Here is a 24,163-nt window from a genome sequence, read left to right on the forward strand (position 1 = left end):
GAGCAGGGTTCTGCAGAGCAGAGGGAAGGGGTATCAGACAGAAGGAGGTGGTACACCACCTCTTTAGCTGACATTCTGGCCTCCCTCTCTTCTTCCTTACCCTGTCAAGCTCTGCCTAGCTTACCTGTCTGACTGTGCTCCACTTTTCAGGGACCATTCAAAGGAGGCAGCTCCCATACCATAATAGAGCTCCAGGCCCACCCAGCAACTTGCCTGAGTCAGGTCTCTATTAACAGAGGATGTCTGTCTGGAGCCTGGGAGTATTGAGATGCCAGCTACCTTGAAACTCCCTGGGAGGTGAGACTCAGCCATCAGAGCCTCCAGAGAACACCCAAAGGCCCAACCTCAGCAGGAAACCACCTCCTTACACAGGTTTCTGCCAGGGTCAGTTCTGGGCTTTTCTGGTAATATTTGAAGCCAAAGGAAAAATACATAAGGATGGGAGGACTGGAAGCTGGCTGTATTTCCCACTTCTCAGTCCCTTGCCTTTTCTCCCTAGGTTTTGGAATCGGAGGACTTGAGTGCCTGCCCTAGATTAGCCTGGCTCCCTGACAAAGTCACCCCGTTTCTTTGTGCCTCATTTGCAAGAATAGAGGCCTGGACCCAGGAAGCTGAATGTGAACAGGTATCCCCAGGTGGTTCTAATGCAGTGTTCAATGCACAGCCTTTACTTATTTATCTTCTTTTATTTATCTTCTTGTTTGTATTTTTATTTGGGGGGGGGTCCTAGGGATTGCACCAAGTGGCACTTTACCACTGAACTATATCCCCAGTCCTTTTTATCTTGAGACAGGTTCTCACTCAGTTGCTGAGGGTCTTACTAAATTGCTGAGGCTGGCCTGGAACTTGTGATCCTCCTGCCTCAGCCTCCCAGGTCGCTGGGATTATAGGTATACACCACCACACCAGCTTATAGGCACAGGTTTTAAGAAGCAGCCTCCTGCTACATTTGCAGAGAGAGGATTTGGTCTTCCATTCCTTCTGAGAATTCCACCCAGAAGCCAAGGTTCTGAACTGAGCAAGCTGGGACTTCTAGTAATGAAGCAAATGTTCCTCTGGATGGGCCTTGACTCATACAGTCTCTACCTGAGGCCAAAAAAGAAGCCAATGAAAGGAGGTCAGAACCAAGCAGCCAGAGATCAGAGCTACCAAGACCTGGGGATATCAGGAGTCTGATTCCACTAGGAAACAAGGCAAACCAGCACTACTCTTGGGATCAGGAAACCCAGTACATCCTATGCTTGCTGTAGACAGTAGGGTTAAGTGTTGGGTGATTCTGATGGTTTGCAACCAAAGACTACTAAGAGATACACAATTCAACTTATTACTTTTTTTTTTCCTGTGTTAGGGATGGAACCTGGGCCTTGCTCATACTAAGCAAGCTCTCTACCACTAAGTAGCTGTATTACATTTTTTTAAATTACAGTTTTAATAAGAGGAAGATGATGAAGATAAGTATAGTACAAAGAATTGCATACAAATTCCTATCAAAACAGCTTACAGGACAGGGCTTCAACAAAATATTTAATCTCTGAGTCTGTATTTCTTCATCTGTACAATGGGTATAATAATACCTACTTCAAAAGATTCTTGTCAAGACTAAATCAGATATCTCAAGTAACAAATAATGCTCAGTGAGGGAATTGGGATACAACTCAGAGGTAGAGCCTTTTCTAGCATATATAAGGCCCTCGGTTCAAATCCGAGTACTGGGGAAAAAAAGTTAAATAAATACTTCTCAATAAATATTTGTTGTAAAAATGAACTTTGACCTTTACCTCACATCATATACCAAAATTAACTCAAAATGGATCATAGGTCAAACATAAAAGCTAAAACTATACACTGTGTGTGTGTATATTTTTTTGTTTGTTTGTACTGGGGATTGAATCCAGGGGTGCATTACCACTGAGCTATATCTGCAGTCCTTTTTATTTTGAGACAATGTCTCACTAAGTTGCTTAGGGCCTGGCTAAGTTACTGAGTCTGGCTCTGAACTTGAGGTACTCCTGCCTCAGCCTCCTGAGTTGCTAGGATTACAAGCATGCGGCACCATGACTGGCATAAAGACTGCTTTTTGCTACCACTATGCATTGCTGTTCACACTCAGAAGGAAGGTTTCTATTCCTAGGACCTGCACTCCCACTGCCCCGCAAATCTCCATTTCTCTGCCACTCTCTACAGCATCCTCTTCTTGATGCAGCTTTCTTCAGAATCAAAATCAGATGCATGTGATTGGTTAAGCCTTGACATCCGCCTGTGCCCCAGCCACATAAGAGTCTAGGTTGAAGAGTCTGTTTTCTAACCTGGGGAGGCAGAGCTTGTTCTGTGGGACATTGTCTTGATATAGAATGGGTTTTTAAAAGATACTGAGTAATCACAACCTACAAAAGGCATGGCATACACTTATGATCCTAGCTACTCAGGAGACTGAAGCAGGAGGATTGCAAGTTTGAGGCCAGCCTGTGCAACTTAATGAGACCCTGCTTAGAAAGAGAGAAAGAGAGAGAGAGAGAGAGAGAGAGGAAGAAGAAGAAGAAGAAGAAGAAGAAGAAGAAGAAGAAGAAGAGGAGGAGGAGGAGGAGGAGGAGGAGGAGGAGGAGGAGGAGGAGGAGGAGGAGGAGGAGGAGGGGGAGGGGGAGAAGGAAGAAAATAAATAAGGCTGAGGTTATAGCTTAGTTCAATACTCAGTGAAAAAAAAAAAAGTCACTATATATCCTACGGGGAGAGATGATTATCTATTGCCACAGGGAAACTGATACTTAAAGAAGTCAAGCTACTATCCCTGGTTACCCAGCCGGCCCCTGCCCTAGGATTTAGACAGTCTTCCTGCCTGCATAGCTGGAGCATTGGAAGGTACCAGGAGGGAGAAAGCACAGGCCCTGCCCCACTGGCTTCTTTGACATCAAGATGTGGTTCTCCCTTTGACCATTGCCTGTAACTTTCAGGAACAGTCTAGTTCATACTGCAAAAAAGCCTCAGAAATCAGCACACAAATTATAAAAGGTCCCATGACAGGGTAAAAATCACAGCTTTATCATCAAGATAGAAACTAGAATTCAAAGAAAAATCAGAATGCTGTACCTCTTGAGGGAGTACCCAACACCACATGTGAAGGAGCCTTGGAACAAAACTGAACATAAATATGACCAAAGTTCTTGATCTGACTAGTGCTTTACCTAAAACAGAGAAAAAGGAGAATGTGTCAAATGATACCATGAGGATACAGTCAGTAAAATCCACATTACAGGAGACTACATAAGAGTACATGACAGGGCTGGGGAGATAGCTCAGCTGGTAGAGTGCTTGCCTTGCAAGCACAAGGCCCTGAGTTCAATCCCCAGTACAGCGAAAAAAAAAAAAAAAAAAAAAAAGGAGTACATGACAAACATTCTTCAACAAATAAAGCTGAGGGAGGAGGATTACAAGTTTGAGGCCAGCCTCAGCGACTTAATGAGGTGCTGTTTCAAAAGAAAGGTTATGGGGGTAAATCATGGCAACTTCACTCAGTGGTAAAGTGCCCCTGGAATTACCGGTACCGCTAAAATAATAATAATTAAAAAAACACAGACTTTATTTAGTTCATAATTCAAACAAACTGTTAATGAAATAATGGTAAATGATAATGATGGTGATAGTAAGATTGTGGGTATATTTAAACACTGACATTTGATGATATTAAGAAATTATTGCGCTTGCATGAGGCCCTGGGTTCAATTCCCTAGCACCGCAAAATGTATTTTTTTTAGATATGATAGTGATATTTATCCTTATCCTTATAAAAAGAGTCCATGTCCATCTGTTTTAGAGATATTAAATATTTATAGGTGAGATAATATTGTATCTAGGTTTTGTTTTAAAATAATTTGGGGTAGGGGCTAGAGTTGTAGCTCAGTGGTAGAGTGTTTTGCATAGCATGTGTGAAGCCCTGATTCAATTATCAACACTGAATATAAATAAATAAAATAAAGGTCCATTGACAACTAAAAAAATGTTTTTTTAAATAATAATAATTTTGGGCTGGGGAGATAACTCAGTTGGTAGAGTGCTTGCCTTGCAAGCACAAGGCCCTGGGTTAGATCCCCGGTACCACACACACAAAAAAAAATAATAATGATAATAATAATTTGGGGTAATGTAGGGAGAGGTGGGACTGGGAATGTAGCTCAGTGGTTGAGTACTTGATAGCATGTGCAAGGCCCTGGGTTCAATTCCTGACACCACAACCCCCCCAAAAAAACAGGAATGGGGAGGGGTGGGGGTTATAGAGAAAAGAATATTGGTTGTAAAGTGATAGTTGTCAAGCCTATGATGGGTACACAAGGGTTCATTTTTCTTTTCTTTCACTTTTGTATTTGTTTGAGATAACATTAATCTCCAGGATATAAAAAGAACACAAAAAACAACACCAAAAAAACAAATAACCCAATCAATAAATGGGCTAGGGAACTGAACAGATACTTTATAGAAGAAATACAATCAATCAACAAATATATGAAAAAATGTTTAACATCTTTAGCAATTAGATAAATGTAAATCAAGGGGTTGGGGATATAGTTTAGTTGGTAGAGTGATTGCCATGCATGCACAAGACCCATTACCACAAAAAAAAAAAAAAAAAAAGAGAGAGAGAAATGCAAATCAAAACTAAAATTTCATTTCACTCTAGTCAGAATGGCAATTATCAAGAATACAGACAACAATAAATATTGGCAAGGATGTGGGGGGAAAGGTTCACTCATACATTGCTGGTGGGACTGCAAATTGGTGCAACCATTATGGAAAGTGGTATGGAGATTCTTCAGAAAACTTGGAATGGAACCACCATTTGACCCACTGACCCACTCCTCAGTTTATACCCAAAAGACTTAAAAGCAGCATATTACAATGATACAATCACATCAATGTTTATAGCAACTCAACTCACAATAGCCAAACTATGGAACCAACATAAGTGCCCTTCAACAGATGAATGAATAAAGGAAATGTGATTATATATATATATATATATATATATATATATACATATACACACACACACACATATATATGATATGTATACATATATATACATATATATATATATACACAATAGACTATTACTCAGCCTTAAAGAAGAATGAAATCATTGCATTTGCCAGTAAATGGATGGAGCTGGAGAATATCATGCTAAGCAAAATAAACCAATCCCAAAAAAACAAAGGTTGAATGTTTTCTCTGATCTGCGGATGCTAATCACAATGCCCGCCCCCAGGGAAGAATAGAGTTACTTTAGATTAGGTAGAGGGGAGTGAAGGAATGGGAGGGGATATGGGAAGAGGAAGGATAGTAGAATCAATCAGACATATAGTATATGTAACTATACAAACGGTGGGTTCTACATCATGTACAACCAGAAGAATGAGATATTACATCTATATATGATGTATCAAAATGCAGTCTACTATCATGTATAACTAATTAGAACAAATTTTTTAAAAGGTTATAAACAAATAAGTAGTGAACATCCAGATGTAGAGAACAGCACAACTACCAGGTTGTGCTCACTCCTCACCCCCAACCTTAGTGTCTCTGTCTCTACCTAAAAGAGTCAAATTAAATGGAAGAAGTAATAAAACATTCACCAAGTTTGCCTTATAGACACCCCTCCCCCTGAGATGTACATGATGAGTACGAGTTTGTTGCAAGCCTGAATTATTTTATGTGGTAAGGCAGACACTGCTTCTGATAGAATGAGCATCATTTGGATGTCATGGGCCTTTGCCAGTTATTGGCAATGCATCCCTGTGTTAGTGTGGATTCCCTCAGATGCAGGCCCTGAGACAAGATGGGCATGAGAGATTTATTTGGAAGGTGATCCCAGGAACATTTTATAGAAGAGTGGAAAAACTTTCCCACCTGAGGACAAAGAGCTGGGGTAAATAACCAGCTCCTGTCAGTCACCAGGTAAGGGTTAGGGAGCAGAAGGACGTGTTGATGGAGCTCCAGTGACGCAATTGGTTAGCACACAATACTTATGAGAAGGATATGTCCAGTCTCTCTCAATTTTAGCCACAATGCTGGCAGAGCCAACTTCAGAAAAAGTTCCTTCCAGAGATACAGAGGGTGGCACTGGGATTGTACCACTTTGGTAAGCTCAGGGGGCCTTGTGACATCTACTGCAGCTTCTTCAAAAGAATTACTGTTCTCGTTTTGATCCTAGAGTTGTATCAGCAGACATATTTCCAAAGTAGAACTAAGCAGGTGACCAGGTGCAGTTATGCATTTTTGTGTGTGTGAGGGTGGTACATTGAGTATTTATGGGGATTTGTCAAACATAAAAGGTCGTGGACTTGTTCTTCATGTGCAATTCCACATGTACGGTCCAAGTCCTTTGAGATGAACCCTACTGAAGAACTGAAGTACAAATCCTATCTCATTCAGAATCTCTAAGGCACTGGGATAAGTGCTTTTAATTTTTCTTAAACAGAATGATAGCCTCTTAAGGGCAAGATTTATGAGTGTGGGTAGGGTAGGAATTAGGTCCTGAATGTTCCAAGATTGCCTTTCACTGCCAACCTTTTCTCATTCACACACACCTGCCTTATGAATACATGAAAACTACCAGAGTGAATGAATGAATAAGCAAATGATTGTCTACAGGAATGAATAACTGAATTTTTAATTCGGTCAGGAATATGACAGAGCCATCTATATCTGAGCCTCATTTGATCTCCTTGAAGTAAACAATCTTAAGAAGAGAATACCTGTTGTCTACAATGTCAAGTTCAGCAGCCACCATTCTCAGGACTTGAACCATTAAGGAATCAACTCACAGCTTGTCCACAGTCATCATTATGCTTCCTGTGTGTGAGTACATGTACATACATGTGCATGTGCCACAGTTAAAAATGACTATGGGGGATTCCAGAGACAGGTTGATTTTTGTGTCCAGGTAGGAGTAATGTATTAGAGAAAGCTAATGTGTAAGAGGATACTTCAGTTGAATCTTGAAGGACAAAGCAAGAAGGTAATTTTTCTTTCTACTACTGTGAATTCAACCCAACGGTGTTTTACCATTCAGCTACATTCCCAGTCCTTTTTATTTTTTATTTTGAGACAGGGTCTCAATTGCTTAGGGCCTCGCTAAGTTATTGAGGCTGACTTTGAACTTTTGATCCTCTTGCCTCAGTCTCCTGAGTCGCTGGGATGGCAGGCATGCTCCCAGCTCCCCACTTAATCTTCACAGTCTCCTTTTATTTGATGAGTTGGGGCGGGGAGGGAGGGTGTCAACCTCCTCTGCCAGAAGGATGACAAAGCCTTGGTTATCATCACACCACCATTTGGTGGACTTCTGTGATCTGTGCTGACCTGGAATCTGTGGGCTGTTTTGCCATGGCATGTTCATGGATCTGGAAGAGAGGCATCAAATGCCAATGCCCTGAGCCATGGACCCTGGCAAATTCCAAGCCAGGAGGTGCTTTTCCTGCTGTATGATCACTATAGTCATCTTCTTGCCTTCCAAGGTTGGAATCCAAGCCCTTTATGAGTCATTGGCTTCAGTCATCTGCTCACAGAGGCTGTCTTTTGTGGAGAAGTTGTATTTTCCTACTTATGTCACCTACAGCACACCAGAAACTGTTGTCAACAAGGCCACTCTGAAAAACCACATCTGCTCTGAGGTTGGTTCTAATTATGAAAAAAAAAACCATAAAGAGATATAGTAACAACCAAGCAATTTGTTAGAGGAAGTTTTGGTCAAGAATTTATATTGGGCCAGGTGTGGTGCCTCATGCCTATTATTCCCAGCTACTCAGGAACTTGAAGCAGGAAAACTGGAAGTTCAAGGCCAGCTTGGGCAACTTAGCAAGATCCTATCTCAAAATAAAGTAAAATAGGTTTGATCCCCAGTAGTGCCAAAATAAAAAAAGAAGAAAACAGAACTCATATTGGAAGGCCACACAGTAGTATGTACCTGCAATCCCAGTCACTCAAGAGGCTGAGGCAGGAGAAACTCTTGAGCCCAAGAGTTCAGGACAAGCCCAGCATATGATGCCTTATGTTCAGGGCAACATAGCAAGACCCTATATCTTACGAGAAAAAATAATGAATTTAGTGAAGTGCAGTAGCACATGCCTGTAATCCCAGTAACTGGGAGTCTGAGGCAGGAAAATTACAAATTCAGAACCAGCCTCAGCAACTTAGGGAGGCCCTAAGCAACTTAGTGAGACCCTTTCTTTAAATAAAAAATTTAGTAAAGGAGCTAGGGATGTGGCTTAGTGGCAAAGTCCCCCTACATTCAATCCCCTGTACCAAAAAAATAAAAAATAAAGAATTCATATAGGGGAAAGAATATTTTCCTCATTCATTCTTTCAATCAGGATTTAGATAGTGAGAATGAGGCTTTGTTCCAGGTCTTGGTGATACACAGTAAACAAAAAGTTGTCTCTGCACTCATGGAATTTGTATTCTCGACTGTAGTTAATGTTACAGAATGAACTTCAGCTACAAACAACAGCACTTCTCATGCATTAAAGTAGAAGAGTTATTTATTTATTTATATTTTTGCAGAGTTTGGATTGAACCCAGGGCCTTGTACATGTCAACACAGAAGGAATCTAGAGAGCATCATATTAAGTGAAATAAGCCAGGCATAACCACATGTCCTCATTCATATGTAGAAGTTAAAAAGGTTGATCCCATAGAAGTAGGGTAGGTCAGTAGAGGCTAGGTAGGGTGGGGTAAAGAGGGAATAGAGACCAGATAACAGGAATGAAAATACAACTAGAGAGGAGGAATTAGTTGTAGTACTCTATAGCATTAGTAGGGTGACTATGGTCTATTAAAAAAAAAAAAAACAATTATTTTGGGGGCATTCTGAAATCAAACCCAGGGCCTTTGGTATTTCAAGTATATGCTTTACCACTGAGCTACATCCCCAGACCCACACAGTTTAGTATGTATTTCAAAATAACTAGAAAAGAAAAATACAAAGTTTTCTAATACATGGAAATGATAAATGTATTGCTGAAATCTTGGTGCTTGTCCCCAGTGCCAACCCAACAATGAGTTGAATTTGATACAAAGGAAAAAGAAGGTTTATTGCTTTGCTAGCAAAGGAGAAACACCGGGGACTCCTGTCCCAAAGGCTGTGACTCTCCCCATTAGCAGGAACAGGGGGCTTTTAAAGAAGTGATTCAGAGAAAATATTAGGGAGGAGAGATCAGGAAGGAGAAGGTTAGGGAAAAGAAGATCAGAGAGGAGAAGATCAGGGAAAAGGTTAGGGAAAAGATCAGAGAGGAGATGGTCATGGAGAAGGTCAGGAAAAAGAAAAAAACATGTAAGTTTCAAAGTGACAATGGATATAGTCAAAGTATCAAGTGAACCCCTGTTAAAAATGGAGGAAGGAGGGACTGTATAGAGGGAAAAGAGAAGTGGGAGGGGTGGGGGGAAAGGAAAAAAAAAATAACGGAATGAATCAAACATCATTACTCTATGTAAATATATGAATATGCAAATGGTATGCTGTTACTCCATGTACAAACTGAAACAACATGTTTACAATAAAAAAAATTTTGTTTACAATAAAAAAAATTGTTTACAATAAAAAAAAAATGTTTGAGGCAATGGAATGTTTATTACCCTGATTTGATCTTTATACATTTGTATACATGTATTGCCATATTATATCCCATATTATGCACAGTTATGCATCAATTAAAAATTGTTTTTTCTTGAGGTTTTCCATCAACCTGAAAGAACAGAATGAAACAGACTATTTTGATTTATAGCATAGTTGTTACTTCAATAACAGAAAGTATCTGGTCCATCCCTATAATCCTTCCACTAGATTCCTCAGCTCTCCTGGTCAGTTGTCTTTCTTTCAAACCAGCCCTGAATCATTCCAACTGCCCATCTTCTCTGTATCTGCCTTTAGGCAAGTGAGCACCGCTGGGGAAAAAAAACCCAGATGTGGGCAGATTGATGCCACTCTAAATTTATTTCAACATGACCTAGGCTCTCAAGGGTACCTGATGATCTTGTTTCTCCAGTAAGCTCTCTCTACTATAGGGAGTATTCCTTTTTCTTCTTTTCTTTTTGTTCTTTTTTTTTTTTCTGGTGTGTGTGTGTGTGTGTGTGTGTGTGTGTGTGTGTGTGTGTGTTATCAAGGATTGAACTGAGGGGTACACTACCACTAAGCTACAAACCCAGCCATTTTTAAATTTTATTTGAAGAGAGGATCTTGCCAAATTAAGAAGGCTGGCCTTGAACCTGGGGTCCTCCTACCTGAGTCTCCCAAGTCAAACTGGGACTATAGTTGTGCATCACCATGCTTGGCAAGTGGCTCATTTCTTTTCTTTTCTTTTCTTTTTTTTTTTTTTAATTTTTTTAGATGTTCATAGACCTTTAGTTTATTCATTTATTTATATGTGGTGCTGAGAATCAAACACAGTGCCTCACACATACTAGGCAAGTGCTCTACCACTGAGACACAACCCCAGCCAGGCAAGTGGCTATTTCTTAAACCATTCTTCTGCCCCTTGTCTCTATGTTCAGTAAATGGCCTGTTCCTTATTTCACAGAGCACAGAGGATAGAACTCTCCCAGCCTCCTGATCCCACACCACCTACCAACTTACTTGTATCCACATCAGTTCTTTCCTTCTCTCCAGTTCAAAAGGAAGAAGTATTCCTCTTCCTGTTGATGTTCTACTTCTCCACCTATACTCTTGCACACTTTCTCCTCTTCTTGTTGAAATTATTGTTCCCTTTTCTCTTGAATCTTTATCCTCTCTATCAAACCCAGGGCCTCGCACACAGTGGGCAAATGCCCTCCTGCCACACTTTACCCCACTGAGCTACCCCCAAGCCCTTTGATCTTCTTTTCCCTGACTCCACCATCAGTACTCCAGCTTAGCTTCACCTCCCTCAAACCCAAACCTAACAACAAAAATGTCTCTTTGGGCCACGTTTTCCAGCCCCTACCTTGTATTTTTCAATTCCTTGAGAGTGGAATTTCTTGAAATTCCCCTATGGTCAGTCACTCCACTCTCTAGTACGATTTCTAACCCCATAACTCCATTCTCAGTGTACTTACAAAATCAACAACTTCCTTGTTGCTAAGATTGGTTAATACCTGGGACAGGTGAGGGGACCAGAGCTCAGGAATGAGTAGCACCTGGGATAGGTAAAAACTTCCTGGATTCCTAGGATAGGTGAGAAGAGGACAGGTTCTCAGGGAAAGAGATCTTATCAGGTTCTAAGACTGAAATTCACTGTTCTGACCACAGTGTGGTTTGTGAGAACACAGGACTTGAGAGTCAAGGCCTGGTTTATACTTTTGAATTTGTGGTTCACTGCCTTCTTGGGGACCTTAGGCAGGCTCCTTCCCTTCTCTGAGCATCAGGGTTATTGCGAGGAGCCCAGCAAGTGACAATCAGTGTGCTACTCCAGAGCCCACAGGAAGCTTGGAATCCTGGCAAGTATTTTCTACCAGGTAACCAAAGACCTTTCATGCAGAACACCCTCTGAAGATACACTGATCCAATCCCATTTTTTTGGTACCAGGAATTGAACTCAGGGGCACTTAACCACTGGGCCACATCCCCAGCCCTTTTTTGTATATTATTTTATTTATTTTTGCGGTGCTGGGGATCGAACCCAGGGCCTTATGCTTGCAAGGCAAGCACTCTACCAACTGAGCTATCTCCCCAGCCTCTCGTATTTTATTTAGAGACAGGGTCTCACTAAGTTGCTTAGGACCTCACTAAGTTGCTGAAGCTGGTTGTGAACTCGAGATCCTCCTGCCTCAGCCTCCCCATCTGCTGGGATTACGGGCATGTGCCACCATGCCGACTCAGTCCCATTTTTATAAATAGCCGAACTCACTGGGTGTGGAAGCAGAGGCAGGAGGATTACTTGATCCTATCAAAAATAAAACCAAATAAACAACAACAAAAATGTCTATAGATGGTAGAATTAAGATCCCATGGAACAAAGAAGTGAATTAGCATTTAGGGGGAATTATAGGCATCCATGCATGCAGGCTATTCCACCATAATCCAAAAATGGAAGGCTTGCTGCTCAAACCTGCAACTGAGAGAGCAGGGATGAGGAGGTGGAAGGGCTGCAAAGGTGGAACATCAATAAAATTTATGAGCAAGTCTGTCTTCTCAAGCTAGTAGCCTACCCCATTTCTCTCTTTCATAGTGAGATTTCCCAAAAGAGGAGGCTCCTCTTTCAAACTCAATAATGTCTTCTCACTACAACTAGAATAATCCACTCCTCACCTTTGTGTACAATGTCTCCATTATAGACACATTTCTATCTCCCTGACATCATAGCCTTTTGCCCCAGCCATACAAGCCACTCTCTTTGAAGATTTTACATTGTCTTTTGTTCATCACTGACCCTACAGTGCCTAAACAGCACTAAGTAGGTCTTCTTGCTGACTCACTTCTACTTTTGCTCCTCCAGAGTTGGCCTGACCCACTCCTGGACTCTCCTCTTAACACGATCTCCTATTTTCTCTGTCACCAAAGGACTATTTGGGTTAAGGACACAGAAGATATCAGTGATTTTAGTTGAGGCCTTCCAGGTTGACTTTTTCTTCCTCCCTTGGTCCCTTAGGTTTTTCTTTTTCTTTTCTTCTTTTTGGTTCCCAGGAAGGAACTTGGGGGCACATCCCCAGCCCTATTTTGTATTTTATTTAGAGATGGGGTCTCACTGAATTGCTTAACACCTCATCTTGGATGAGGCTGACTTTGAACTTGAGATCCTTCTGCCACAGCCTCCAGAGCCACTGGGATTACAGGCATGTGCCACCTAACCCCACAGGTTTTCTTGTTTGTTTTACTATTTTTGGTTTTGGTACTGGTGATTGAAGCCAGGGGTACTTTATCACTGAGCCACATTCCCAGCCCTTTTTATTTTTTATTTTGAGACAGGATCTCACTAAGTTGCTGAGGCTTACCTCCAACTTGCAATCCTCCTGCCTCAGTCTCTCAAACTGCTGGGATTATAGATTTGTGTTATAGTGCCCTACTTTCTCTTACTCTGTTTTCCCCCCTTACTTTTACTAGCATCCATTCTCCTGCTTTCATCCTTTTCAGCTTCCCTTGAATTCTTTATTACAGATTTCTCTCCTGCTGCCTTTCAGGGTCTCACTTAGGCCCTCTTATAGTCACACCCTTCTTGAGTCATGGCGTCCTCTTCTTCAACAGTTTAAATATCATTCAAGGGGCTTTCATTTAAAACACAGTTTTTCTTTCTTGCTTACTGTGCTGGCCAGGATCTCTAGTACAGCTGAATAGAAAAGATAATAGTGGATACCTATTCTTCTTCCTATACCTAAAGGAAACACTTACCAAGTTTTACTCTTTTTTTGCGGCTGTGGGGGGATGGTACTGGAAATTGAACACAGAGGTGCTTTACCACTGACCCACATCCCCAAAACTTTTTATTTTGAAACACAGTCTCACTAAGTTACTTAGGGCCTCGGTAAATTTCTGAGGCTGGTCTCAAGCTTGCCATCCTCCTACCTTAGCCTCCTGAGTCCCTGGGATTTACAGACATGCACCACCACACCCAGTTTTACCCTTTAGCGTTATGTTGAAGATTTTTTTTTGTAGCTGCCATTTAATAGGTTAGGAAAGTCCTTCTTTATTCCCACTTTGTTAAGACCCATTATAAAATACACATGTGGGGCTGCAAATGGAAGCACATACTTGTAATCCCAGTGACTCAGGAGGCTGAGGCAGAAGAATCACAGTTTCAAGGCCAGTCTCAGCAACACAGCAAGGCCTTAAACAACTTAGCGAGGTCCTAAACAACTTGGCAAGATCCTGACTCAAATTAAAAAATTAAAGGTTCTGGGGATGTAGCTCCAAGGTAAAGAAACTCTGGGTTCAATCCTCCATTCCCCCCTGGCCCCGCCCACACACAAAGTGGATTCTGGGACTGGGGTTGTGACTCAGTGGTAGAGTGCTTGCCTAATACATATGGGGCACTGATTTTGATCCTCTGCACCACATTAAAAAATAAATAAATAAAAATAAAGTTATTTTTTAAAAAGTGAATATTGAATGTCATTGGATGTTTCTTTTATAAGAGAAATTAAGAAAACCACTCCATTCACATGCTGCCCCCATACCCTGTCTTTAATCTAATTATGGGGCAAATCGATTTCCTAATGATAAACCAACCTTACGTTTCTGGACATATCCAGCTTGGGCAAGATGCACTATTTTTATATATTGTTAGATTCAGTTCACTTATAGTTTCCTTTAAGATTTTTGCACCTTTTTGTAGGAAAACATTTAATTGCCATTCTCATTTATTGAATAGTAATAGATTTAGGATTTTTTTATTACTTCTTGAGTCACTTTTGGTAAATTGTATTTTCCTAAGAATTTACTTAAATATTTGGCCTAAAGTTGTTCATAAACTCATCTTTTTGATCTCTAGTTTTGCCTCTTTTCATCTTAATTTTATTTGTGCTTTCTGTTTCCTAGGTGTCTTTTTTTTTTTTTTTTTTTTTTTACGGTGCTGGGGATTGAACCCAAGGCCTTGTGCTTGTGAGGCAAGCACTCTACCGACTGAGCTATCTCCCCAGCCCTTGTGCTTTCTGTTTTCTTGATAAAGTTTGCCAGTCTGTTAATTTCATTAGATTTTTTTCAAAGTACCATATTTTATCTTTATGATTGCTTTTCACTGGTTTTCCTGTTTGTTGTTTATATTCTGTCTTGTGTTCTTGTTTTCCTTATTTCTTTGGGTATATTCATTATTTATTTTTATAACACTTATATTAAGATAAATTATATACCAGGAAATTCACCCATTCAAAGTATACAGAAATCAGTGTTTTGTGTATATATGATACATACATGGTGTATATATATATATTCACAAAGTTGTACAATTAATCACTTCCAAAATGGAATCTGTGCTCATTAGCAGTCATTTCTCATTCCCTTTTCTCCATCCCCATTCCTAGGCAACATCAAATCTGCTTTCTATAGATTTGCCCATTCGGGGCATTTAATATAAATAAAGTCATATGTAATTTTTTTTTTCCCCTGGGGACTGAACCCAGGGCCTCATGCATTTTAAGCACAGTTCTGCCATTGAGCTATACCATCAACCCCAATATATGGGCATTTTTGCTCAATTTCCTTTACCCAAATAATGTTTTCAAGGTTCATCTGTGTAAGAATCCTTCATTCCTTTTAAGGTTGAATAGTATTCCATTATATGGACATACCACTTCTTTGTGTGTGTGTTTGTGTGTGTTGCTAGGGATCAAACCCAGGGCCCCATGTGAAGTAAGCTCTGTACCTCTGAATTACAACCTCAGCCCTAAACATACCACTTCTTATCCATTCATCAGTTGATGGACATTTGGATTATTTCCATTTTTTGGATTTCAGGTTTATGTTTTTCTGTGATTATGTTTTTAATTCTGTTGCACATATACCTAGAAGTGGAATATCTGGGTTATATGGTAATTCATTCTCCCTACTCACATCCCCTACCAATTCTGGAGGTTGAACCCAGGGCCTCTCCCATGTTAGGCAAGTGCTCTATCACTGAGCTCCACACTCATCCTGTGTTAAAAGTCTTTGAGACCCTTCCAGAGTGTTTTGCAAAGTGATCATACCATTTTACACTTTCACAAGCAATGTGTGAAGGTTTCCATTTACCTATATCCCATAATAGTTGTTGTTATCTGTTGCTTTGATTCTATCCATCCCAGTGGAATGAAATGGCATTTCATTGTGGTTTAGATTTGCATTTCCCTAATGGCTAATGATGATAAGGGTCTTTTCCTGTGTATATTGGCCATTAGTGTATTGTATTAGGAGAAGTGTTTATTCAGATCTGGTGCCCATTTTTTAAAATCAGGTTATGATTATTATCATCATCATGGTGGTCATCATTATTGCAGTATTGAGGATCGAACATAGAAGAGTTCTTCCCCCCATCCTTGGTATTGGGAATTTAAACCAGGGGCACTGTATCACTAAGCTACATCCCCTGTCCTTTTTATTTTATTTTATTTTGAGACAGGGTCTTGCTGAGTTACTTAGGACCTCGCTAAATTGCTGAGGATGGCTTCAGTCCTCCTGCCTCAGTCTTCCAAGTTGCTGGCATTACAGACCTGTACCACCTTGCCTATCTGAAGAGTTCTATCTCTTACTTACAGGAGTCCTTTTAAGTAAGTCCTCTTACTTAAAAGGACTTACAAGTTCTTTTACTTTGAGACAGGGTCTTGCTAAGGTGCCAAGGTTAACCTTGAACTTGAGATTTTCCTGCCGCAGCCTCCTAATATGCCACTGTATTGGCATATTTTTATTTGAGTTGTAGCTATTGTCTAGGTATTCTAGATATAAATATTTTATCAGATACATGATGTGTAAAACTTTCTCCCATTCTCTCTCTCTTTTTTTTTTTTGAGTGCTGTGGATTGAACCTAGGACCCTTGCCCATGTTTTACATGCACTCTACCACTGGGCTACATCCCCAGCACTTTTTATTTTGAGACAGGGACTCACTGTGTTGCCCAAGCTAGCCTTGCACTTGCTCTCCTCCTGACTTAGCTTCCAGAGTTGCTGGGAATACAGGAGTGTGCCACTGCACCAAGCTCAGAGTTGTTTTTTTTTTTTTTTTTCCTTTCTTTCTTTCTTTTTTTTTTCTTTTTAATTTGCCTAGATTTTAGTTATTTATTTTTAGTTGTAGATGGGCACAATATCTTTATTTTATTTATATATTTTTATGTGGTGCTGAATATTGAACCCAGGGCCTCACATGTGTCAGGCAAGCACTCTACCACTGAGCCACAACCCCAGACCCTAGATCTTTTTTTTACAATTATTACTGCACATTAATTATACAGAACAGTGGTTTTCATTGTGTCATATTTGTATACGTATACAACATATTTTGATAATTTTAATCCTCCCCATTACTCATGTTGTTTTTCTTGATGGTATCTTTTGAAGCACAGAAGTTTTTAATTTTTATGATGTCTAATTTATTTTTTTCTTTGTGGCCTGTACTTTTGGTGTTGTATTCAAGAAACTATTACCTAATCTAAGGTCACAAAGATTTATGCTTATGTTTTTTTCTATGAGGATTATAGACTTAGCTCTTAAATTTATGTCTTTGATCCCTTTTGAATATATATATTATATTATATATATGTGTGTATACACACACACACACAGACACACACACACTATGAGGTGGGGATCCAACTTTATTGTTTCCCATGTATTTACATGCAAATTCACATGCATGTACTCCAGTTATCCTAGTAACATTCTTTGGGCCATGCTAGCTATTCTTTTTCTAACATTTTATAATAAATGTTTAGCTTATTAAGTTTTTTTTCTTTTGACGCTGGGGGTTACCCAGGGACTTAAGCATGTTAAGCATGTTCTCTACCACCAAGCTATACCACCAGCCCCAGTTTTCCTTCTTTTCTTTTCTTTTAGTACCAGAGATTAAACCCTGGGGTCCTTAATCACTCAGCCACTTTTATTTTTCATTTTGAGACAGGGTCTTGCTAAGTTGCTTGGGGGGGTCTCACTAAATTGCAAAGGCTGGCTTTGAACTTATGATCCTCCTGCCACAGCCTCCTGAATTGCTGGGATTACAGACATGTACCACACACACAGCAGTATTATAAATCTTCTTTTCTAATATGGGCATAAGTTACACATTTTCTTTTTTCGATAGTTAAGTATTGAACCCAGCAGTGTTATACCACTGAGCTATATCCCCAATCCTTTTTAGTATTTATTCTGAGATAGGGTCTCACTAAGTTTTTGAGGTTGGCCTTAAACTTGAAATCCTCCTGTCTCAGCCTCCTGGGTAGCTGGGATTACAGGTGTGTGCTGCCTTGAGCACTAGATGCACATTTTAAGAATGTTTTGCTTTCTAATCTGGGTTTATTCTGTGGCTTCAAGAATACCTCAGTGGACTGAGGATATAGCTCAGTTGGTATGCACAAGGCCCTGGGTTCAATCCCCAGCACCACTGGGGAAAAAAAAAAAAGAACACCTTGGTATACCATTCTGTGTCAACCTTAGCAAGGTACACAAACCCAAATTTAATAAACATAGGCCTATACTAGTCTTGAGAGATTGTTGTGAGTTTTATAGGGCTGACCTACTCATTCAAAAGGTATTTGTTGAGTGCTTAACATGTAGCTTCATTATATTAAATGCTGAGAACAGAGAAGTGAAATAGAGTCTTGCCATTGCAAGCTTATACACAATAGAAAAGCAAAAAAGAAATTGCAATACTGCATTATAATGTTAGGATAAGAAACATAAAACATGTTGGAAATAGGAAGTATGGGATAAGATTAATTTTGTGAGTGGAAAAGGCATTCTGGGAGAAGTTGCTTCCTTCAAGACTCTGAAAGATGAATTAGTAGGAATTTGCCACATGTATCTAGCAGAAGAGTATTTCAAGCCATTGGAATAACAGTTGGAAAGATTGACCTTTTGAGGGAAGGAAAAGATATATACTGTGTCAGGAGCAGTGTCGGGAAAAACCATGAGATGAGAGAGTTGAGATGAGGACAGTAGTTCTTGAACAATACATGGTGACAGGCAATTGACCACAGTGGGGAGCTTGGACTTCAACCTAAAACGGGAAAGTCACTGAAGAGTTTTTTGTTTAATAATTTTTTTAGTTGGACACGATACTTTTATTTATTTATTTATGTGCAGTGCTGAGGATCAAACCCAGTGCCTCACATGTGCTAAGCAAGCACTCTACCACTGAGCCACAACCCCAGCCCAAGAGTTCTTAATAGTGGTGGGACAACAGCAGGTTTGTATTTTGAATGTTTTGCCGTGACTGCAGAGGGTACACAAGCAAGGGAGGGCCAAGATTGGTGACCAGGAGATTCTTTAGGAGACTGGAGCTGTCACCCAGGCGTTGATTAAGGAGTGTCCATAAGGGGAGAGAGCAGGAACACTGAGAGTGACCCTTACATTTGTGCCCCAGCTGATTGGGTACCATTAGATACGAAAGTGTGGGTCTAGAGAGAAGACAGTGTAGGTTAGGATGGTTTGAGGTGCTCATGGGCTCTTCTCTACCTTCTAGCCTTACCTGAACCTGGCTCTTTTCTGAGGGTTTAGCTTCCTTGGTCCTCTCAAAGGAAGGCTGACATTCCATGAATCTCAGGGCCATCAGGCTTCACACCTTTACCTTGTTTCCCATTGCTGATTCTCCATCTTTTCTCCTCTAACCCTAACTCTTTGGAGGTCAATGCCATCCAGCTGTACTACTTTGTTAGTCTCTTTATTGCTGTTATCTGCAAACAGTCATCAATGACATTAATTTTTCTTCATCCTACTCCAATCCTGCCTTTTAGGGGGACTGTGTAGGTAACCATCCAATACTTCTCCTTGACACCTGCTGGACTTCCTCTCCTCCTCAGCCCACCAGTCAGCCTTTCCCATACCCCCAAGAGACAGTCTATAACCATCCCACACTTGAATTCTCGGTTTCAGGTCAGTTTCCTGACCACCTTTTCCTGTTCTTCTAGTTCGATTGTTTTAGTGTCTACACACATAAATCTCTAACCTCGTCAAATCTCATTATTTGTGCCACTTTTTCGTTATCTACTGGTCTCTCTTGTTTTTGCTTTGTTCTCTCCCTAGCTTAGAGCACAGTCCATTACTAAATTCTCTCATGGACTCTCAACAAACTAGCCTGTCTCTGTCTCTCTCTATTTTGCTTGCCTGGCTAACCCTCAATCCTAAATGAAACTAGTCACAACTGCACCTGAACAGCTGAACATTACATTTTTTAAATTTTAATTAAAAATCATAAATTTACATAGGGCAATATTGTTTGCTTCATTCTGTTATTTTTTTCCCTTCCCCTGAACATTACTGAAAACAAAAACAAAAACAAAAACAAAAAAACCTCAACTGGATCTACTGTTTGCACTTTCAGTTCATGACTACAAACCTTAAAAAAGTATTCAACATTGAGATCTCTACTTCCTCACCTTAAAATTGACCATTAGCCCACTCTGGTCTGCCAGCTAGAAGCAATGATCTATCAAAATCCTCTATCAAGGCCAATGAAATTTCCCAGTTTCAAAACTCTGAGCATACGTCTCCATCCTTGTTTTTATCTTTTAGCAGCATGTGGCAGTTGACCCTTCCTCCTGGGAACCTTTTCTATCTTGGTTTTTGTGATATCACACGCTGGGTTTTCTCCTCTTTTTCCATTCTTTTTCAAGCCTCCAATGCTGGCTACTTCAAATATCTGTGTGGCACATGCCTGCAATAAGTAGTAAAGTGTCCTGAGTTTAATCCTCACTGCCAATTAAAAAATATATATATATTGAGTTCTTCATTGCTCATTTAAAAAAAAAAATTTTTTTTTTTGGATTGAAACCAGGGCCTCATGCATGCTAGGTAAACGCTCTATGACTAAGCTACACTTATCCCTTTCACACTTCTTTTTAATACTTTCTTTTCTTTTTTCTTTCTTTTTTTTTAAAAAAATCTCATTACATACTCTTCCTAGGAAACCTGATGATTACTTCTCCAAATTTATATCCAGAGCTATGACCTCTTTCAAGCATTCCAGTCTTATGTATGCATATGCTAATTTGACATCTCTGCTTGGATATCTAATAAACAGCTAAACCCCAACTCATTCAAAAATAGATCTCTTGATATTCCCCCCTCCAAACAAACCCTTTCCCAATTTTGAAATCAATTCAGTTATTCCAGGAGTCATAAACCTTTCTTTTTTTTCCCTTTCATCCATATTCAATCTGTTAGCAAATTCTTTGTTTTACCCCCAAAATTTATCTCTAATCCATTCACATTTGTTTGTCACTGTCCCATCCTGATTCAAGACATTACTAACTTTAGCATCATCTTCTGCAATACCCTTCTAATGCATCTTTCAGCAATGTCTTCTCTTTTCTATAAGCTCCAAAGTGAGCTTTAAAACATGTAAATCAGGGCTGTAGCTGTAGCTCAGTGGTAGAGCATTGCCTTGCACACACATGGGAGGCACTGGGTTTGATCCTCAGCACCATGTAAAATTAAATGAAGATATTGTGTCCATATACAAGTAAAAAAGTATATATATAATAAATATATATAAATGCATATATATATATAAATGTAAATCAGAGTTGGACTCTGTGATACACACTTCTAATCCCACCTACTTGGAAGGCTGAGGCAGGGGGATTGCAAGATTGAGGACAGCCTACTTAGTTAAGTATGACCCTGTCTCAGAATAAAATAAAAAAGGCTCTTGATATAGTTCAGTGGTAGAGTGTTTGCCTAGCTGTGTCAAGGCTAAATAAATAATACAGTAAGACAGCTCACTCCCCTCCCAAGTCTTCCATCATAGCCACTTAAATTCCAAACTCCTTATTGTGATCCATAGGGCCCTTTGTGGGATGATCCTCCCCTATGTATCTCTCCAATCTCTACTCAGAGCCCCTTGTTCATTAGGACCTCCCTTCTACTCTTTGGACAAGCTGAGCTCTTTGATACTGAGTGTCTTCATAGTGGGTGTTTCCTTTGCTTGAAATGTTCTTCCCTAGAATCTTCAAATGGCTCCTCCTCTTTGTAATCTCAGCCCAAATATAATGTTCTGGGAGATGCCTTCCCTGAAAATGTTATCTAGAAGAAACTCCTTTCTTCAGTTATTCACTCACCCTATTAATTTTCACCATATCACTTATTATAATCCAAAGTGTCATTTATTTATTTAGGAACTGGGAATTGAATTCAGAGGTGCCTTACCAATGAGTGACACCCCCTCTTGTTCTTCTTCTCCTCCTTCTTATTTGTACTGGGGATTGAATCCAGGGTCATTTAACCACTGAGCCTCTTTTCCAGCCCTCTTTTTTTTTAGACAGGGTCTCACTAAGTCCTAGAGCCTTGCTAATTTGTTGAGTCTGGTCTTTTCTGAATTTTCAATCCTCCTGCTTCAGCCTCCTCAGCTGGGATTACAGGTATGAGCCACCTTGCCCAGCTTTTTATTATTACTATTATTTTTAAATTTGAGACAGGTTCTTGCTAAGTTGCTGAGGATCTAAGTTACTGAGGCTGGCCTTGAATTTATGATCCTCTTGCCTCAGTCTCTTGAGTCACTGGGATTACTGTGCCTGGATAAAGTGCCTTGTTTAAATATTCATCTACATCTGTCTTCTGAGTTCTTCTTGCCCTGAATGCCAGTGTTATGAGGTTAAGGATCTAGTCCGTCTAGTTTACACTTGGACCTCAGATCCTAGAATCACCTCTATTTCATAGCAGATACTCAATAAATGCTAATTAAAGGAATACAGGGTGAGAAAGTTGGATATGCAGTTCTGAACTTCTATTGAAAGATTTGGGATGGAGATAAGGGTTTGGAATTGTTATTGTCATTATTATCTATAGAATTAGGACTGTAACCCAAGGGTTCACACATGCTAGGCAAGTCTGCTATTATATTCCCAACCCTAGGATTGGAAATTATTATAAAAGTTTTTTTTTTTTTTTTTTTTGATGGTATAGGGGATTGAACCTGGGGTCTTGCATATGCTAGTTCAGTAATTTTTATAAGAAAAAACTGTTGGGATCTGCTTCTGTTTATCTGGAGCTTAGAGACCTTAGAGCCTTTGAGGGTAGAAAGAGAGCTGTCTTCCCACACTGAGTTTCTCTGTGTCTTCTAGGTCCAAGTATATAGATGGTAGGAGTTTAATAAACATTTGTTGAAAGACCATAGAAATTCAATGGTCACTAGGTGTTGGTTGTTCTTCTGTTCTATATATTGAGACTGTTCAAAAGGCACAACACTGATAGAATGGGGAAGAGGACATAGGGCGGAGTAAAGCTGATTTTTTTCTAAACCTTGGCCCTCGAACCTTGATTTTACATAGTAGGTTCCTTTCTGGATGGCAGTTTGAATTACATACGTCAGATTTTGCTAGTCTTAATTCACCTTACTCAATGGAGCGTTATTATTGATTTATTTAAACGTTTTATACTATGAAATACAGAATATTTTCCTTATTTCAAGAATTTGTGCATTCTTCATGAAAAGTGAATTATCAGTATATATTCCCTATTTTGATGGTTGCTTAAAACGGGGAACCCAGCATTAAGTTCGGCTAACAATGATTAATTTGCACACCATGTGTGTCGAGTTTGATGGCTGCAGGATACGCCAACAACTCTACATCTACTGCTTCTTTTAGCCTCCGAGACCACTTGCTTCAAACTAGAGGCGGGGTCCTGACCCTCCGCGACCTCTTTGTCATGGCGTCCGCGGGGCGTCTACCAGCTGAGGGTTTGGCTGCCGGCGGGGCGTGGACCTTCCCAAGATGGCGGCAGCCGGGTTTACAGCGCGCAGGGGGCGGAGCTCCACCGCCGGAGGCGGGGCAGGGAGCCACGGGGTCGGACTAGCGGACGGGCAGCTGCCGAAGTAGGCAAGCTCAGCGCGCTTGCGCGGAGAGGCCCTGCGCGCAGTGAGGCAGTGGCGGGGGAAGGCACCGGTGGGGCCGACGGGCGTGTTGAAGGAGGGAAGCGGGCGAGCGAAGTCCCAGTGCGCGCCGCGGCGGCCCGGGTACCCTCCCCTTCCGGGCGTGAGGCGCTGTGAGAGGAGCCGAACCGAGCGGACCCGCACCGGCAGTGAGGTGCCGCTCTCGCTGCCCCAGCTCGGCGTCCCTTGGCTTCCGCGATCCGGTCGCGGGGCCCGTGTTCCTCAGTACACCCAGCTCCAGCCGCCCCCAGAGCCTGTCCCCAGCCCTTCGGAAGCCCCGGCGCCGGCCCGGGCCCTTGGCGGGGAGGATGACGGAGCTGCAGTCGGCACTGCTACTGCGAAGACAGCTGGCAGGTGAGCGGGCGGGCGGCGGGGCGCCTGGCCGGGCCGCGATCGCGGCCAGCCGTGCCTGCTGCCTCCTCCCTCCTCTCGGCCAGAGGCCGGGCGGCGAGGGGTCCAGGCCTGCGAGGGCGGGCAGCACGGGCTTAGGTCCCAGCGGGGCCCAGCACTTCTTGCCCGGCTCACTGAGGGTTTTGGGGGCGGGGACGCTACCCTGCCTCGGCCCTCGGACGGGGCCTGGCGCTCGGGGGGTGGGAGGGTGGTCGCCCCCTCCCCCACCATTCGGTGGGGCGTTGCGGGGGAGGGGCCGTGGATTCCCC

General features: G+C 41.2%; 1 protein-coding gene across 1 annotated transcript in view; it reads left to right on the forward strand.

Annotated features, from left to right (window-relative positions):
- Positions 1 to 23,467: 23,467 nt before the first annotated feature.
- UBE2G1 (ubiquitin conjugating enzyme E2 G1) overlaps positions 23,468 to 24,163 on the forward strand; it is a 95,846-nt gene continuing 95,150 nt past the window's right edge. The window contains exon 1 of the mRNA XM_079130996.1: positions 23,468 to 23,858. Within this exon, the coding sequence (XP_078987122.1) occupies positions 23,813 to 23,858 (46 nt within the window). The 5' untranslated portion in view covers positions 23,468 to 23,812. The remainder of the gene's footprint in view (positions 23,859 to 24,163) is intronic.

The sequence above is a fragment of the Sciurus vulgaris genome, assembly GCF_902686455.1.
Source record: "Sciurus vulgaris genome assembly, chromosome: 3".
NCBI lineage: Eukaryota > Metazoa > Chordata > Mammalia > Rodentia > Sciuridae > Sciurus > Sciurus vulgaris.